Below are 20,471 nucleotides of genomic sequence, written 5' to 3'. Positions count from 1 at the left end.
ATGGTGGAAATAAAAACTGAGCTACTTACGTTTGCAGTCTGAGCTCATAGCATCACCATAATAGCCAGGTGCACACAAGTCACAGTTCTGTCCAGCCGTGTTATTTTTACAGTTGATGCACTGACCAGTCCTCCTGTCACATGTATCAGCTCTGCCATTACACATACATGGCCGGCATTGACCTCCAGCATTCTGAAGACACAAGTTTCAAGCCAACATTAAGTCAAAGTGTACATTTCTTTTCAACTATGCTAAATATTGGTTAGAAAGTGATCAAATTATCAGGTATTCTTCTTCTTCTTCTTTGTTCTCATTTTTCATGTCGGAGGGTTGAGATCAGCAAACCTTTATCTGAGATAAAATGTGCAGTGGTTTCCAGATCAGGCTGTTCTCCATATAGTTTTTCTTTTATAGGAGAGTTTTGGGGCCTGAGTCTTGTTCAGGCCTCTTGATATATATACAGCTTTGAAAGAGATGCTCAGCATTCTCAACAACGGCAAGTTTTGCTTGTCCCGACTTTTGTCTTCCGGAATATATTTTGGCTCATTCTGTTGTGTCCGGTTCTGAGTCAAAAAATTATGCATTGGTCATGTTGAGATAGCTTATAATAAAATAAATAAATTATGACTTTTATATAGCGCTACTTTCATGCTTATAGCATGCTCAGATCTCTTTGGTCCAATCTCAGTTGTGGACCAGTGGGGGGGAGGGAGGAGGTGTCTAGGAGAAGGTTTTTCCATGCTGCCTTTAGGCGCTCAGTAAACACAACTCTGCTCGAGCTGAGTGTCGAACCTCAAGCCCCCTTCATAGGTAGCTAAGCCAAGCTAAGTTCAAGCGTACTTAGCCTCTCGACCACGCTTCCAACAAATATCAGGTATTCAAATTAAAAAACTATTTTGAGATGGAAATGGCTATTACTAGATAAGAGGATCTTACACTTATAGATGGGGAGGTTGGCCCTTTATTCTGTTAGTGCCTATAAAAGTGAGTAAACTGTTACTTGAAATAATATTGACTCTAACTGCTGGAATGCTGATGGCCCATTCTACCTGCTTTATGATTTGTTTCATTTATAATAATAATGTGTCTTGACTTGATGATGACAGTTTGAGAATAAGATAATCTAATGTCTAAGCTGTTGCCACTGCATCACACTGACATGTCAAGATCTAGTAGAATTAATTGAAAGAAAGTGAAGAAGACAAAAGTGAAGATGTCTTCAAGGACTGTATCGGATTATCTTTAACTGACACACCAAAAACAGTACAGAAAGATTTGTCAAGAAGATTTTAAAATTGGTATGCTATGACCAAAATTTTGGGATAAGAGTAAATAAACATCTGTTGGTCAGCTGTAGTGACTATTGAAGAGATTGAAGAATTAAGAGGTATAATAATATTATTATATCTCTGCTCCTGTGTTGGAATGAGACAGCTGAAGATCACTTACAACAGCAGTGGGATACACATTTGAGACCAAAAGAAAATCCACTGCCAAGGACAGACCTTAAAAATTAAAAGAGAATCTAAATCAACCAAGAATTGAAAATAGTTGTGCCTGCTTTTGGGGAATGAAATAGTCATTGTGATCCTTCACTTGTGATGTCTTTGTCGAGGCTACCTATGAACCTTTTATTGCATCTCAATTCTATTGCTAAGGTACTCTTCTCTAGTTCTGCAGTTAGTGTCCAAGATTTGCTTGCATACAGAAATATAGCCATAACCAGCGCATTAGTCCAATTTTAGTGCCGAGGACAATGTCTTTGTCTTTCCAGATTGTTTTGAGCTTTGCAAGTGCTGCTGTGGACTGTACAATTCTAGACAGTAATTAAGGTTTGGGTTCCTTTGTCTGAAATAATAATTCCAAGATATTTAAACTACTGACACTTTCCAGCTTTTCACATCCTATAGTGATGTCCATTTTAAAGCCATGACCTAATCATTACTTATAAGCTTTGAAAGGATTCTCGAAGGAAACAGGAAACAAAGCCTTTGAAAGCTGTCCCTCAGTTTGCTACATATAAAACCTACACAAGATCTGATACATTTATAGCAGATGATAAGAAATTGTAAGAGAACATTTATTCTCACAAGAAATGAACCTACTGACACTATGACTACGTTTTCAAAAGACTATCAAAATGGTACCCAAACTGTTTAGGCATCGAGACCATAGACATTTGTGAAACAAGGTCAAGGCTGCAGCAAGGCAAACAAATAAAATTTCCAATAGAGCCAGATCTCTGAGGCTGTGGTTTCATTATGCATTATAGACAGAAATTTCAAGGGGCTTGATAGCACTGCCTCAAAGGCTGGAAATGGGTCACATGCCATAAGTTGAGCATTACTGTTTTAACAAATGACTTACTGTGACATTTTCAGGAGTTCCAAAGTAGCCATCACTGCAGTTCTGACAGTTACTTCCTGTGTGTCCAATTGTGCAGTTGTCACAAACAGGAATTCCACCAATGAGAGAGCAGGAGTTGGCAAACACATTTAGTTCATGGCTTACAATGACCCCAGGACATGCACAAGGTTTACAATCATCTGGATGGGGAAAGAAAACTTTTAGCATCATGGCCCATAGCACTTTCCATTCTTTGATTTATGTCTTTTAATACTTACATTTTTAAACTACATTATCAAATTAAATAACATTAGATTTGAGCATTGTTTAAAATAAATATTTTTAGTGATATGCATTCTTTCACAAATATTCCACATTTGACATCTAGATGTTTGAAAGATAAAACTAGGGATACTCATCTCTCTAAGAGAGACATGTTAATTGAGAGTCTGGAAGAATAAAATAGCACATTTACAAAAGACTCACCTGCTTGCCCTCTAAGTGGATCACCATAGTAACCTTGGACACAAGCTTCACAACGTTCTCCCTTAGTATGATGTTGACAAGTGCAGACTCCAGTAGTAGAGTTGCATGGGGTCACTGTGCTGTTGGCTTGACAACTGGAGTTGGTTAGTGGATCACAGGGGGTCACTGCATGTCCATTACAAGAACAGGGTACACACTGGGTGGCAGGGTGGCTGTTGGTGGAAGAGACTCTAGTGTAGCCAGGAGCACACTGCTGACAACTGCTACCCTGATAGTTTAGGATCATGTAGAATAGACAGCAAATTAAATCTCAAATGATCCTTTTTGAAAATAGCTATTTAAGCTTCTACAAATAAGCCAACAACTTAAATCTTACTGGATTTAAACACACTTTTATATTTTGAATTTGTACAGCATCATAAACAAATATTTCTAAAATTCAAGAATCAAGTGCAAAAAAGGTCTAAGAGGCAATGAATAAGTTGAAAAAAAAATGCTAATAAACAAAATAAATATAAATATATTATTAAAAAAGGATCGGATTTGTTTTTTTAATTTTTAATTTTTCAATAGTGTTATAATAGGCTTACGATAAGCTAAAATTAAATAATTTTGTAAGATAAGAACCTGACACTTTTATCAGAACTATCAGAAATTTATCATTCTGTAGGCAATCATAAATCTTACATATTTTTTTGATAATTTTTTTTTAATGCATTGGTGCAACAAACATAATTTGTAAAACCTAAATTTATCTCAGCAGTCCAAAATTGATTCAAAGACAATTGAATCTTACAGTGGCCTAACCTACTCTCAGGAAGTAACTTGGTATATAATATTTATTTTACTATCTTTTTAATGTTAAACTTTTATTCTCTCTTTTTTTTTAATTTTCTGGATGTGAGAGTAATTGATGTTTTGGTAGTAAATTGGATGCAGAACCAACATGTTTAAAAAGAAAAAACAACATTGCGTTAGTGATTCTTCTTTTTTAGTTTATTTCGCAGGACCCATTTGCATTTGTTCATCTTTTATCAAAATAGAAAGGTACAAAATGTGTTAAGTTTTGTGATTTTTCAATAGTTATGGATTAAATGTATACTTAAAAGGTTATAGCTTTCAGTATAATGTTTTTAATGAAACTTAATTAAAAAATGTTCTTGAATAATTCATTTTATTTATTACACTTTTGTAGTTCATTTATTTTCCTTTAAAACAAAATAAAATATGTTAGATTAAATAATAAAATTAAAAAGTTATATTAGTTTGAGTAACTCTACCCCCTTGTAGTTTTTTGTTCATCCTGGAAAAATTCCTATTGTTCAATCAGAATAATTCCCACTGTAAGAGTTAAGTATCACTAAACCTAACTTGGATCTTGACTATTATTTTTGCATGACTGTAATTTCAATTATTTCTATAGTATAAGACATTATTTTTTAAATTGAAGAACTTCAAGTGATATAAGCCTGTACTTACAGTGTAACCAGTTGGACATGTACACATTTCTATATTGTTGACAGACACTCCAAACTGACCATCAGTTGTTGCACTCTCTAGGGTCACACTGACCAAATCCAGGGCTTGATCAGAGGACTGCAAGGAGAGGAAAATTTTAAAACCAAATATTTTTTTAAAAAATAAAAGTTTTTATAATTCTTGTCATATAAAACAATTTAAAACAAATACTAATTTTAGACTAGTATTCTTTTTTTTTTAATTATTTTATTTCATCACTTAACCTATCTTTGTATAATGAGTTGACATTGACAGGGCACCATGTTAAAAAGATGAAGCAAAAAACTTACATTGGCCTTATAAACTCTGATGCCAAATGATGCCACAAAGGAAAGTGTTTCCATCATCTGATAGTATGTAGCATTCCCATGGAAAGTGTTGTCGGAATTGATGATGAAATTGGTACTGTTGGCAGCTGCAGATACTTTAGTCATCACTTGCCAAACATTTTCTATGAGTGGAATCTGTATCCACAAGTAAAGTACATATTAGACATTTGAAATAAATATCTTTAACACAGGATATTTAAAATATCATATACCTCTCATGAGAAAATATGCAGGTAGCAACTACATAGTCAAGTCATATGAAACACTGCGGTCATTGTTAATCTTCGGAATCAATGATGTTGCCTTTGTTATTGTTATACTTCTCATGAAATGAAAACAAGTCTTAAAAGTATTTAATAGTTGTTTTTTTAGCTGGTTACTCTTAACTGCATATTATAGTCACTTAATAATTTACATAACAGGTTGTTACAATAGCCAAAAGTTAGTTTCTAAGATTGATAACAATATATTTGTATGCAAATTATATGCCCTGACCAACACTACCTGCTGTAGAGGTTTCGTCACAGTTACCATAGTAATCTTGTTGTAATTTATTATATTCAATGTGAATTGGTTAACTCAGAGAAGAAAGATTGAAGTATGAACATTAATAATCATATGAATGAATGTAAGTTAGTTGCAACAAGAAAGAAGTCTGTCATGATGTAGCTTCAAGAAAAAGTCACCATGTAGTTAAAAGAAAGAGAATGAGCCCATGTTATTAACTTAGTCAGTAGGAAGTGGATAAAGTTAATAAGTCAACATAGAATGTCAATGTACCATGTCATTAACTTAGTCAGTAGGAAGTGGATAAAGTTAATAAGTCAACATAGAATGTCAATGTACCATGTCATTAACTTAGTCAGTAGGAAGTGGATAAAGTTAATAAGTCAACATAGAATGTCAATGTACCATGTCATTAACTTAGTCAGTAGGAAGTGGATAAAGTTAATAAGTCAACATAGAATGTCAATGTACCATGTTATTAACTTAGTCAGTAGGAAGTGGATAAAGTTAATAAGTCAACATAGAATGTCAATGTACCATGTCATTAACTTAGTCAGTAGGAAGTGGATAAAGTTAATAAGTCAACATAGAATGTCAATGTACCATGTCATTAACTTAGTCAGTAGGAAGTGGATAAAGTTAATAAGTCAACATAGAATGTCAATGTACCATGTTATTAACTTAGTCAGTAGGAAGTGGATAAAGTTAATAAGTCAACATAGAATGTCAATGTACCATGTCATTAACTTAGTCAGTAGGAAGTGGATAAAGTTAATAAGTCAACATAGAATGTCAATGTACCAAGTCATTAACTTAGTCAGTAGGAAGTGATAAAGTTAATAAGTCAACATAGAATGTCAATGTACCATGTCATTAACTTAGTCAGTAGGAAGTGGATAAAGTTAATAAGTCAACATAGAATGTCAAGTTATAATGTTTTTAAAGTGTGAATAAATCAAGCTATTTCTATTGAGGAATTAGTATCAGATAACTTCACAGCAAAGTTTTTATCGTATTTCTTCAATGGAAAGTTATAATTTGTATTCTGATTAAGACTAAGACTGCTTTATTGATCCTTTTGGAAATTTGTTGTGATTACAAGGACTCTTTTCTCATATAAAGACAACACAACAGAAACATACACATAAATACAACAGACACAACATAAAAAGTTCGTTCAGCGACTACACACATTATCATGAGAATTAATATTAATTGTAAATAAACATTGTGTGTCACACTCAAAGATATGTAAGTAGTTCCAGTCACTGAAGATCTCACTGTCTTGGGACAAAAAGCTACACATCCAAGCTATCCCTACATATTTTAATAGAAATAAAATCCATAATTTACAGGTTCATTAGGTATAAAAACAGTATGTACTGACATTGATTCTTCTTAATTCAACCAAACCATTTTGACCCTAGCTCTTACATACATTAAGTAATGTTTGTTCTTAACTTACAAAGTAGCCTACAGTAGTAACAGGCTAGGCTAGATTTTAATCTCTGATTAGTACAGGCTTTAATCTTACTATGAATGAATAGTGAGGTAGCTCAGAACACTGACAAGTATATTACTCATGCCCCATTCAAGTGGAGGTCACATGTCTCATAAGATTTTAGTAACTTTTAACTCATAGATCAATACACTGATAGTTCATAAGACTTTACCGTGACTGTGAAGCCAGCTGAAGAATTGTTAATGTGTGATTCACTGCTCAAATAGATCAGTGTGTAGTTACTATATAGTCCAGAAATCACAACTTGAACTATACTGCTGTTTAGACTGCCAGATGGTGATAAGGTCAAGGTTAGGTAACGACCATAGGATGAATTGTGATCACCAATATAATTTTTGGAAGCAATAAAATAAATATCTTGAGTTGACAGCGGAGGTTTCTCAAGTCTCATTACATACCTGGAGGGAATTACAATAGAAATGTAAAATTTACCTTAAAATTATAAACAATAATAGACTTTAAAATTATATCCTTAATAAACTTTAATATCTAAAATTAAATACTTTTCAAAATTTAGTACAAAAAAAGAAACTCTTGTGATACAGGATAAAAAGTCATAACAGTAAGTTGTATTGTATGTAGACTTAATAGATGAAACGGATTATGAGTAAAACAAAAAAAATCTCAATTGTCTACTCCGACAGATATGTTAAAAATTACCCATGCTTGCAACACAACTATTGTTTATGAAATGGACATAGGAGAAAGATCAGTAGTAGCCACTCAACAACTTAAAAACAGGTGAAGTTAAATGCTCAAAGAACTTTTAGGTTGCAGTAGCCCCTCAAATTAAAAAAAAAAAACTATAGACATGAAAATAATTCAATGGCTGGTTGTCTCAGTTCTATGCACTTCAGACAGGCAACAAGAATTGTGCCTGTCAACAAATCCTGCAATATATTAGAGGGATAAGATTTAATTATCTTCATTTTCTGGGTAGGTCAGAAACTTATTAAATACTAAAATGACATCATTCTAAGGTAGTTTTCTTACAAAGACATGCTCAACTTACTGTGTACTAATGTTAGCTGTTAAGACATTGATAGTATTCCCAGTAGCATCTTGTGCGGCCCAGACATCAGTGCTGGTCCCAGATAAAAGCCAGTTACTGATAATGGATGTACTGTACCAGCCACTAGAGGAAGAACAAACCCCACTATGTCCCCAACAGAAACATTGGATACAACCATCAGCATTCCACTTGCCCAGACCAAAGTAGCCTGAAGAACAAGAATGGTGTAAAATAAAAAAAAAAGTCAAGTCTAATTTTCATGAAGTCTGTTTTAAACATAATATGTAACAGCTAATAAGTTAAATGTTAAAACAATTCCTTTTTTTTTCAAAAAGTTTCACATTCTGAAAGGAAATTTGGTGGCATTATTTATGCTCCATCCTAATGATGATATGAATAATTAAGTCAAGCCTATTTTCCAGATAATACATGCAATAAAAATCCTTGCTTACCACTAGATATGGAGGCATGGTGACTGAGCAGTTAAGCACATGGCTTCTAAACTGGGGAACCCGGGTTTGAATCCTGGTGAAGACTGGGATTTCTTTATTTTGGGATCTTTGGGCACTTCTGAGTCCAACCAGCTCTAATGTATACCTGACATTAGTTGGGGAAAAGTAAAGGCGGTTGGTTGTTGTGCTGGCCACATGACACCCTCGTTAACCGTTGGCCACAGAAACAGATGGCCATTACATCATCTGCCCTATAGATCGCAAGGTCTAAAAGGGGAACTTTTTTTTTTACTTTTTCCACTAGATATGCCTATTTTATGCAACCTCTAAAAAATATGCCTTTTTCTAACATGTTTTGGTCTTTAAAGGATTTATAATTTATCTGAACAAATTTACCTTGTCGGCATTGTGAACAAGAGCTGCCTTCTACTCTAGGAAGACACTGACACAGTCCAGTCGTTAGGTCACAAGCTCTTCCAGTGCTCCCATCAGTGCTACAGTTACACTGTGTACAGCCAGCTGTTGTCAGGTTAAAATATCTGAAAAAGTAAAAAAAAAAGTTAGTAAAGTTCCACTTTCAGACCTTGTGATCTATGGGGCAGGTGATGTACAGGTCATCAGTTTCAGTGGTCTACGGTTAGCGAGGGTGGCATGTGAACAGCACAACGACCAACCGCCTTTACTTTTTCCCCAACTAATGTCAGGTACCCAATAGACCTGGGTGGACTAAAAGGTGCCCCAAAGATCCAGAAATTGGGAATCACAAGAATTTGAGCCCGGCACCCTTCGGTTCAAAGCCAAGTGTTTTACCACTCAGCCACCACTGAATATCTAAAATATCTGAAATAAACACAACTAAATGTAAATTTTAAAAAATTCTTTTTTTTTCTTTCTCATTATCAGTCTACTGGAGAGTTCAGAGAGTTCTATATTTGAAAAGAACTGTGCTCAAGTATACAGTTCAGGCATCTCTCCAAGCAGTTTCTCAAGTATACAGTTCTGCAATCTCTCCAAGCAGTTTCTCAAGTATACAGTTCTGGCATCTCTCCAAGCAGTTTCTCAAGTATACAGTTCTGGCATCTCTCCAAGCAGTTTCTCAAGTATACAGTTCTGGCATCTCTCCAAGCAGTTTCTCAAGTATACAGTTCAGGCATCTCTCCAAGCAGTTTCTCAAGTATACAGTTCAGGCATCTCTCCAAGCAGTTTCTCAAGTATACAGTTCAGGCATCTCTCCAAGCTGTTTCTGATTTCTAGGAGCCAGTAACATTGAGCCTATGGATTGTTTTGAAAAAGAAATACACAGCAAAACTTAGATGATTATGAAGGAAAAGAGCTAATATGATTGGCTGGTTGCCTAACCATGTGGTATGTTCACTAGACTGTTGAAACGATGGTCAATGTTCAAAAACCTCCAGCCATCATTTTTTGCTGTATGCAGGATATTTGCACAAGGATATCTTCAGTTCTGAAATAATATCTGAAAATATCTTTGTTTTTTTTTTTTTACAAAATAATATTGGTACAGCTGGGCATGATGACTGAGGTGTTTCCAATTCAAATCTTGGTGAAGACTGGGATTTTGAATTTTAGTTTTTTTAGGTAATGGGTACCTGACATGTGTTGGGGAAGTTAAGGCAGTTGGTTGTTGTGTTGACCACATAAGACCATCAGTAACCATGGGCCATAGAAACATGCGCTCTACCTCATAGATCCAAAGGGTTACCTTTGCCTCTTTTTTTACCTAATATTGGTACATAGTAAGAATATTAAAGAAAGACGAATTAAAAGTTTGCACGTACCTTTAAGTAAATTATTTTATCATGTATTAAAAAAGAAATTCTGCTGTATATGTGTTTCTTTTGTCTTAACAATTATATGTTATACACTAGCTCAATTAAGAGGATTCTTATCTGAACATTTATTCATTAACTTAACAGAAAATATCAATATCAAATACTGACTAAATGACAGTGGGGCACAGCTAGCTATCTGCCTCATTTGATTTTAGTTAGAATGTGCAGACCAACATAATTTGTGAAGTAAAAGTGAGCTAGGCACTATTCTTATTTGAGATATATAATTAAAAAAACAAAAATAATCAACTTTTATTAAGGCAAGTAATTTAAAACAGTGACCCACCCATCAGCACAGCCAATACACAGTGGTCCAATGATCCCTGGTTTACAGTGACAATTTCCATAGTCATCACAAATGTTGTCTAATGAATAGTCAGTAGTACACTGGCACTTCGAGCAGCCATTGCCTGTGTGGGAGACCATGTTGATTTAGTAGCTTTTTTTTTAAATACTTTTTTTGGTCATATCAACAATAAATATATAAGTAAAAACAGGGCCGGTCTGAGGCCACTGCAACCTATGCGGTCACAGTGGGCCCGTGCTTTCATAGGCCCTGCGATAATTCTAGGTGTAATCATTAAATTGCAAAATATATACAAAAAATTCCTGGAAATTTCCTGAATTTATTCTGAAAACTCATATATGCTAAATTATCATTTGTGGGTTTCATTCATTATGGAAAACGCCAATCCTATGCGCGATAAAAGAAAAAAATCATTGTCAGCTTTCATGTAATAAAATGTAGTAATCGGGCAAATTTTCACCTTAATTGGAAGTTCCAATACTTTATATTTTATAGTCACTGGCATATAAATATGTCATAGGTTGCAAGGTTCGTTAAGTAAAGTTAATTTGATCGCAATTTTGTACGGTCTATTTTCTAATACAAAATCTTAATTTTCACTTATTACCCTTATTCCCACCCAGACTAGGCCCCACGCAATCAGTTTCGCATAGGGCCCCTGTTAGGACCGGCCCTGAGTAAAAAGAAAACATCAACATAACATAACCAGACATCTGCATGCCCAGAGGAGGACTAAAAAGGATGGCAAAGCCCTCCTTGTGTCAGATGTCTGATAACCCTACTCTACATAAATGCAATGAGGTACAATAATTCTTTTAAAAATTAACAAAAAAAAAAAAAAAAAGTCATAACCCAAATTAAATTATAACAGCAGCAAATTAAGGGGGTATAACATTAGCAAATATAAAACTTGTGGAAGCTTCATACCTGTGTGTAGACCAAAATATTCCTGCAAGCAAGCATCACACTTAAGTCCCTGAACATTTGGTCGACAAGAGCAAATGCCTTGTCTGTCACAGAGATCTGATAAAGAGCCATTTTTGTTACAGTCACAAGCTGAAATAAAAACATTATTTCCCTTGTCAGTTTAATTCTACTATTTAATGCCTAAGAAAACAAAACATTTTGTATTAGAAATTTAAAGTTCTGAAATTTGTAAAAAAAAACAAAAAAAAAAAAAAAACTTATAACACTTTTAGACTAGATATACATAAATGTCAAGAATCTCTCGTGTAGCTATTATAATATAAGTCTATGACGTGTCAAGGATACAAAGCTATTTGACCAGTCACTGTAAACACTACAAGTCTCAGTCAAACTTTCTAAGTCCTAAGAGTCCCAGTAATATTTCTTTATAGATCTAGATCTATAAATATATATTTACTAATTTAGGCCTACTGTAATTTGGTGACATGGTCATGGCAAAAACAAAAGCAATCAAACATTTTTATTATATATACTAATTACTATGCAGCAAACATTCAGTCTAGATTGATAAGGCTTTTTAACAATTAAAAACCCTTTTAATTTTACACAGAACACATTACTAATCATTTATTACAAATCACTGATCAACTCAATTAACTGATTTAATCAGTTTCACTTTTTGTGCAAGTACTTCAGCCTGGCCTCAGGTAGTGAAGTACTAATGACAAATGTAAGATAATTATAAGTAATAATTATTAATATTATAATATACTAATAGTAATATCTAACTTTTGAATTCTAACTCTTACTACTCTAAATATCTTAATCTTTGAATCAATGAATCAATGAATGTCTAGATTGACTAGATGATAGATCTTGTGTTAACTCATGATCTAGATGCTTATTATTTATATTGTAAAGTTAGTACTAGACTTGACTGCTAAATTCTAAAATCTAGGCCAAATTTGATTACCTATACAAGCTGAAGTTGATGGTAACTGGTATCGGTCAGATGCACAATGTAGACAGTCAGGAGGAAGAAATCCAGAAACACAATAGCAATCTCCACTAAAGGAATCACACAAAGTGCCGTTAGTAGCACCAGATAAACAGTTGCAAGCTGAAATGTTGATTTTATATTTATTTTAAATTTAGATCTAAGATTCTATATTGATTTGCAAATCTAAAACTTGTTCATTTAAATTTACTAAATTGATCGAACTCGGTACTTCGTATCCCGACGTTGGTCTACATTCGTTTATTTTAGTTGTTACTACTCCACACGATGTGTTTGAAAATGGGGTCAGTATTATAATTGTCAAGAAGGTGAAAAACTGTAACATTGAAATAAATTGCTAGTTATAGATCTAGTCGAACTTCTTCCAAAGTGAATGTTTATTTTATTCGATGTAAATTTTTGTTATAACGGACAAATATGAGGGGAATGATTTGGAGAAAAATGCTCAGTTAATTAGGCCTACTTGTTATATTTTAATTAAAATGTTTGTAAAATGTTTTACATGTTTCGGATGTTCCTTCAGAGTTGAAGATAGTTTACTTCCTAGTCCAAACCTCCCGCAGGACGACGGGGGATGGGAGCGGGCAGGGTTTGAACCCTCGACCGTCGATAAATCCGAACGACAGTCCAGCGCGCAAACCGCACGGCCAGGCAGCCATAGTATAAAATGTTTAGCCTGATCTCTGAGACTGCAATTTCTTTGTTTTAATGCTTGTTTCACTATAGTGAAGAGAGAGATCTAAAACAAAGTGGATAGTTCGAAAAATGTTAAACTGCCCCAGTCTGGGCAAGAAGTAGACTGCCTCGCAGCGATGAAGATATTATTAGTCAAGAAGGAACCAAAAACTAATTACCCAGTGTCCCCTTCAATTGGAAGGCCATGATACTGTATTCAATACTGGCACACACTGACCGACTGGACCTTACACTGTTCACTGTCATTTGTAGACAAGAGGACACATTGGCACTTGGTATTCTATTTGAGAACTGTTCCGGCGATATAGTTGGTATAAACACAATCTGTAAAATTGTGTTCACTAATTAGCATGGTCATAAAGATGAGCCAGAATTAAAGTTAATACATGTATTTTGGTTTAAAATGACATTGCAAGAGTAGTTCAGTGCATTTGTGAACGCGTGCTAAGATCTGTGACCTCGCCGAGAACAAAATGTTCAATTGGGCTATAAACAGAGATAAGAATGCACAATACATAAATCTAAATACATCGAAATAAATGTAATAGCCTACAAGTAAAGACAGTTCTGCACACAACCTCATACTTTTAAACAAAACGCAACACATAGGCCTAACCTCGATGTTTACAATCACTTTGAATGCCCCCAACCATATAATTTTAAAGAAACTGCAGTTTCTCACTGTTGTGGACGGTGAATGACTTGTAGCACCAAACTTCTGGTACACAACTAAACCGCTGTAGGCGTATTATATCTTAACTTATAAAACTTGAAATAACTTGAAAAACTTCTTTGTGAACAAAACTAAATAGAACTTTTAGTACAATATAGACAAATTCAACTTGAGATGAAATGAAATAAATGTAGTAGACTTTAGCAATAATATAAAATAGTGGGAAGCGTGGTCGAGAGGCTAAGTGCGCTTGAACTTGGCTTGGCCCCCTACGAAGGGGGCTCGAGGTTTACTGAGCGCCTGAGCGCCTGAAGGCAGTATGGGAAAACCTTCTCCTAGATACCCCCTCCCCCCCCCCCCACTGGTCCTCTAAGGAGATTGGACCAAAGCGCTCTGAGCATGCTATAAGCATGAAAGTAGCGCTATATAAAAAAAAGCCACAAAGCCATAAAATGGTATTTTAAACAGAATGTATATCACTACAAAAATACGTCTTTTCACTCTGGCATTCTGGGGTCGTCTGGTGTACCCAATCAGCTTACGACAATGCCGCTTACTTTGCATCATTCACACTGCACACGAACCAATCGCCAACTTCTTGTCACACACACACACGAATACACACACACACTCCATTGCACTGATCCCTAGTAATTGAGGTAGATCCTACGAAACTGCAACAAGTGAAGAACCATCTTACGTCAGTACGGGCGCGAGACTCGCTGGAGACTACAGGAAATAAAAAGCGTCGAATCAGAAACGGCGGATTTTTATATCATGTAATAGTACTAGCTACAGAAGTATGCATAGTAAATTGACGGAGACTCTCTAGTTCTAAGTAGTTTCTAAGTCTCACTAGCCGCACACGAAGGCACAGAAATGACGTACCACAATTAGTGCACTCAAGGTTGCAAAAGTAATTCTCAGTTACGATGGACGAACGACAGATAATAGAGAACAGATGTTCCTTTTTTTCTTCTGCGGCTTAGAAAAGTGCTGTTCAAAATTTTTATTCAACAAGTAGGTCTAACACTCGGCTAGTGAACTCAAGTAGCACTGTTCATGAGCCATACAACTGAACTAATTATTTTTCTTTAATTAAACCCTTCTTTTTTTTTTTTTAAAAAAAAAAAAAAAGATGTATAAAATATGAAACCACTGAAGAAAATCATACTTTAACGACACATTCTCTCTAGAAAAGACTTTTAACACGTTAACCTTGTCTATATGCAAAAACACGTTATTGTGACGTTATCCTTGTCTGATGTAACGTTTGTGTTTAATGCAAACTGGCTTTTACTTCATTGCAACGAGAAAGAAAAAAAAGATGTGCTTACAGAGACCAGATCTTGTTACAAACGAAAATATCATCTTGGTTTCTTCCTTATGCTAGTCATGGGAGAAAAGGCTTTTTAACATAGATAATGCAAGCGGAAGGGTAGAAGAGAAGTAATGGCATTAGAATCGAGGCACTTTCCTCAATTAATTCCACTATTGTCATAAACTTTTTCTTGAACATGTTTTCAATATGCTGATTCTTGCTGATGGATGACAATTTCCCATTTTATCGTCGATTACGAGGCCAAGAACCAAACATATATAAATTCCGAATGGAACTTCTTCAGATAATTGTCAATTGCAGAAATGCACACAAGCTGTCATGCTGATGAGTGTCACTTTCAGTGTAATAAATAAAATTGCAAATATTTTTCACTGTACGTTTGATTTGGACCGGCAGTCTTTATTTTCCTTTGGTGTTTCGGTTTTACCGCCAAAATTAGCCGTTCGAACCACCGCTCTACGATTCTTGTACATAGGTTGGCACTTTCCTGATGACTTATGTGTCCAAGCTAAAAAGGACTGCACTTAACACTGCGCACAGAGCGGAAACGCACCACCTTCCTTGAAACAAACCCTAAATCGGACTGAAGAAATGACTGCTGAGAAGCCAGTTGCGACACGCCAAATAGGCAATCGACTGCTGTAACATGATTTTTGCATTTTTCAGGAGGGGGGGGGGGGGCGAGGAATAATTAATAGCAAAAAGGTTGATTATCTTTCCTTTTCAAGATTGTTCACATCTTTTACAAATAAACTTGGATGGAAAATAAAATTAAAAAAACAAAACCAAAGATCGAGACATTGATTCATGCGAAATATTTAACCAAGCGAGAAGGCTTACCACTTGATTTGAAGTGCCAAAAATGGTAAGCGTTTTATGGTTTGGAAAGTACTGGCCTATATATCCTGCACATGAGAAGTAAATACTAATTCATAATTTTTAAACAGTTACATTGTTGGTGCTAAGGATGAAAGTTTTGGTGTCGTCTGAAGAAAGTTTCTCGACTACTTTTTGTGTTCACGTGCTGCACTCTACAAGAGTAGCCTACATGTTACTCTAGTCTAGACAGAGGAGACACAGGTCAGAAATTGATTTTGTTACTTACCGAATCAACAAGTAATGCAGTCCCACCTGAGTTACTTATGACTAGAGTGTAGTTAGTACCACTGTTAAGACAAGTTCTGCCAACAGTTACTCCGCCTGATGAATACAAATATCACATTTCAAATAGTTTATCATTAGATTAGAAAGTGTAGACTAGAAACGGACGCCATTAATTAGTTCTTGTGTGTGTTAGGGTACAGCAATATCATTTTAATTAAAGCGTGTTTTTAAGTGAGGTATTTAATAAATCTACTATTTTGTGTATCAACAGACTGCTCCAGTAGAGAAGATATTTTGATAGACCGAGTACAATTAGTGACTTTTGTAGTTTGTGTCATTATCTTGGTGATCATCATCATCATCATAATCAAACTCCATTGGAGTGAGGGCTTGAGAGGCTCAAATCCTCTCTTGCAAAAGCCTTGGACAGAAACCCTGCTGTCTTGCGTAGTGCATACATGTTACCATACAGGTCGAGAATGTTTGGTTTCCCAGACCTGTCGAGACGGAGATCAGCAAGTCAGGGGGAGATCAGCAAGTCAGGGGTAGATCAGCAAGTCTGGGGCAGTCAAAAAGAATATGAGACACGGTTTCCTCTTCTTCCATGCAGCAAGGCACTGTGAGTCAAAATTTGAGAAATATGAGCCGACAAGACAGTGGCCTGTCCTGCACTGTGCTATAATAGCTTGCTCAGGCCTGTACAGCTTCCATAACGGGGAAGAGCGGTCAGGGCGCCTCATGCACTTCCAGACTCCACGGGCTTTTTGGGATTTGTCCCAGAACTCAAACCACTTTTCCATTTCTGTTTTTTTTTTTATTATAGCCACAGCATGATGAAAACTTACAGCCTGTTCGGTGGTTGGTGTTTGCCCTCCCCGGTGGGCCAAGGAGTCTGCAATGGTGTTGCCAGTCACACCTGGTGATCATCAATCAAATTCATTACCTGGCACTGTCGAGATTGAGATTCATAAAAGTTGAAACTTTGTGTTTGTCTCAACAGTTTCCATAATGTCTAAGTTTACGACATTACCGCCCTCTGATTGACCACAAGAATCATTCATTGCATCAGATGTTTGTATCAGATACTGTTATTATTGTGTTAAAAACGAACTAATATTCATTCTCTGGCACTTCCATGGTCGAGCTTTGCTAGAGAGAAACAAAATTTATTGTAGTTCCTTTAACATTGTCCTCTGTTAAATTTTCTGGTGATGTGGCAGGTCTGCTGCAGTACCGCCCTCTGACAGGCAACAAGGGCCTTAAAGATATCAGTGAGATCAGTTGTCATTTTCCCCTCGGTTGATATAACAACAGGGTATATTGTTATTTTAGACAACTTCCATAATCGCTTATTAGTGAAAATAAAGGTGTGCCTGGAATAATTTAAATAGTTATCGTTACAACGAAATGTTGCATTTAATTATTCAAGAATCACAATTAGCAACCCCACCCCCATCCCTAAAAAGTAAATCTTACTAAGAATGTATCGTTGATTTTGTAAAACGGCATTGGCGTAGCTAGGGTGGGGCCCGAATTCGAAAGTCCCCCCCCCCCGTGACCCAATTGAGGGGGGCCCCAAATGAATGTCGTAAATTTTTTTATACATTTAATATTAAATATTACGCCACTGCCGTGTACTCTTGCTATTCACGTGGAGACAAACATACTAGACAGCATTGATCTGGAGGATGGTATAGATCCGCCTTTGTTGCAAAGAAATCACGACATGAGGCAAGAGTCTTAATGAGCATTTTTTGTTTGCTATTCATGTTACTTATATACTGTACCAATTGGAATTTAGACATATATTTATTGAGTACATTATCTCATGTCATGATGTCGATTGTCAAAATGCAGGGCCCCTAAAAAGATCAAGCCCTTCGGGCCCAGTTCGTGCCTACAAATTTCTAGCTACGTCATTGCAAAGGGCTTATCACATAATCGTTTTAAAATATTTTTTACCAATGGGAACATGTTCAAGTTTTTAAGTCATTTCGTTTTACGACCCTAGTACGTTCCTTCAAAAAAGAAAGAGTTTAACGTCCTAACCCAGATTTTATGCAAGACGACCAAGAAGTGTCCAAAATAGAAAGCACCGAAAATGCATATCGCTCGACCCAGCATATATTTAGTAAGTTTAGTAAGTAATTTATGTTTTAGACTCAGTTAAAGGAAACACCATTAACAGATGTAATGCCTATATACATGTTTTACCTCTGAGATCAAGTTTGGTTTCCGAGAAAGCCAACGGCCAAATCTGACCAGATAGGATGGTACTACCACTGCAGTCGTATGTTCCTAGAGAGGTCAGCGATCCGGTCAGAGAGATCATGTTGTCATTAATGGTTTTCTAAAAATTCAGAACAAGATTAAAAAAAAACAAGGTTACAAAAGACAGTTTGTGTGGAAACACAAACTCAAAATCGGCCCCCGAATTAAAATGTTTTACATAATTCGGATAATCCTTCAGAGTTGAAGATAGTTTACTTCCTAGTCCAAACCTCCCGCAGGACGACGGGGGATGGGAGCAGGCAGGGTTTGAACCTTCGATCGTCGATAAATCCAAACGACAGTCCAGCGCGCAAACCGCACGACCAGTGGTCCACCCAGGTAGGCTTCAATATTTTCAGAAAGAACATCCGAATGAAATTATATCAAAGACAAATGAGAGATAAGAATGGAGAAAGAAGGTTAACAGATCTTGTGTAGTGCCCCAACCGTCCCGCAGATCAAAGGATACGTGAAAGTGAATGTAAAGTTAGATGTGAACCTGGCCTAACTAGTTTGTGGTCTAAAGGGCAGATGATGTAAAGTTCATCTGTCGTTGTGGCCTACGGTTAACGAGGGTGTCATGTAGCCAGCACAACGACCAACCGCCTTTGCTTTTCCCCAACTAATGTCAGGTACCCATTAGAGCTGAGTAGACTCAGAAGTTGAAAATCCCAGTCTTCACCAGGATTCGAACCCGGGACCCTCGGTTCGAACTAAATAAGTTAATTTCTTTGAAAAGGCTCAATCTCATTTTCGAATTCTTAAAAAAAAAAAAAAAAAAAAAAAAAAATCCGCTATATAAAAAAATGTTCACGAAAATGATGTTTATAAGATTACTATTCGTCTTAAATTAGGTCTAACATATAATGCATACTAATTAGCTTTTTCTTATAAAAAACTGCTTGCATAATTAATTTTAAAAATTAGAATTTTCGCTTTCAGAAAAAAAAAGTAGCCGTTGCATCAGAACTTTGAATGGTCTAAAATATTGTGAAGTCGGATTTTCAATATCTCTTCTAGTTTACGAGATCTAAACGGGACAGACGGACAGACATTTCGCACAAAACTAATAGCGTCTTTTCCCCTTTCGGGGGCCGCTAAAAACATTTTGCCCATAGCAACATAAAAATGTAATTTTCACAAACACGATATAACGATGACGGCTATACATTAAAAATGGGATAATGACGGCTTAACATACTCTCATCTGTTCCTTGACTTTTCGTTGTAGGGGTGGCTGTGAGTCATGTCTTACAATATGGTTGAGAATAAGCTTAAGTTGAACGAAGACAAGACAGAAATAATTAAGATTGGCACTCGGGAAAACGTCTCAAAAGTCGAGAGCACATATTATCTTTTTATCACGAACTGCCAGGTTCCTTATATGTCCATGTAGTTCGGAATCTTGGAGTTTTCTTCGACTCAACACTATCTTTCGACCCACACATACGTCAGCTCTGGAAGGGTCTTTATCTGCATCTGCGCAGATTAAGCCAGATCCGACCATATTCGACAACATAGTCAACAAAAAAGCTAGCTGTAGCATCCATACTCTCCCGCCTTGACTACTGTAACGCCGTGCTAGCAGGTATACCCGATGACAAAATCGCCAAGCTGCAACGTATTCCGAACCTCGCCGCATGAATAGTCCTAAGAAAAACAAGACGAGATTCTGCTACTACGCTCTTGCGCACGCTCCATTGGCTTCCTGTGAAAGCGAGAACTGACTACAAGGTGTCCACACTTTGTCATCAGTCTATATATAATAATGAGATGCCCATATATATTAGCGAACTGATTACTCCATATGTCCCCCAGAGAGCCCTGCGCTCAATGGACTCAACGCTTCTAATCATGCCACGTTCTTCCCTCAAAAGCTAAGGTCTGCGGGCTTTTTCAATGCACAAACCACATACAATAAAAAAAAAACACAAGAAAATATATTTAAAAATACTTTAAAAAAAACAAAAAAAAAAAACTTATGTAAAGCGTACTTTATCCATTAGTTTGGATCAGTCATGTAATGTAGAAATGTATGTCTAACTGCGTCTATATAATTTGTTCTGTTCAACAAATAGGCTGCGTGTTTCTGTACGCGTCAGATTAAT

At 36.0% G+C, this 20,471-nt stretch overlaps 1 protein-coding gene across 2 annotated transcripts in view; it reads right to left on the bottom strand.

Annotated features, from left to right (window-relative positions):
* Window positions 1-20,471, bottom strand: part of LOC106066775 (laminin subunit gamma-1-like) — a 66,034-nt gene that overhangs the window by 18,445 nt on the left and 27,118 nt on the right. For both annotated transcript variants that reach the window (XM_056041589.1, XM_056041592.1), the window contains exons 11-24: window positions 18,307-18,442; window positions 16,094-16,188; window positions 13,132-13,297; window positions 12,233-12,379; window positions 11,260-11,388; window positions 10,312-10,435; window positions 8,569-8,711; window positions 7,721-7,928; window positions 6,860-7,106; window positions 4,641-4,814; window positions 4,312-4,428; window positions 2,833-3,100; window positions 2,368-2,546; window positions 30-192 (exon numbers count right to left, since the gene is read on the bottom strand). In XM_056041589.1, the coding sequence (XP_055897564.1) occupies window positions 30-192; window positions 2,368-2,546; window positions 2,833-3,100; window positions 4,312-4,428; window positions 4,641-4,814; window positions 6,860-7,106; window positions 7,721-7,928; window positions 8,569-8,711; window positions 10,312-10,435; window positions 11,260-11,388; window positions 12,233-12,379; window positions 13,132-13,297; window positions 16,094-16,188; window positions 18,307-18,442 (2,296 nt within the window). The remainder of the gene's footprint in view (window positions 1-29; window positions 193-2,367; window positions 2,547-2,832; window positions 3,101-4,311; window positions 4,429-4,640; window positions 4,815-6,859; window positions 7,107-7,720; window positions 7,929-8,568; window positions 8,712-10,311; window positions 10,436-11,259; window positions 11,389-12,232; window positions 12,380-13,131; window positions 13,298-16,093; window positions 16,189-18,306; window positions 18,443-20,471) is intronic.

This window comes from Biomphalaria glabrata, chromosome 9, assembly GCF_947242115.1.
Source record: "Biomphalaria glabrata chromosome 9, xgBioGlab47.1, whole genome shotgun sequence".
In the NCBI taxonomy this organism is placed as follows: Eukaryota; Metazoa; Mollusca; class Gastropoda; family Planorbidae; genus Biomphalaria; species Biomphalaria glabrata.
Note: the sequence above shows the minus strand (reverse complement) of the source record. Positions and strands in the feature narration are given on the sequence as shown.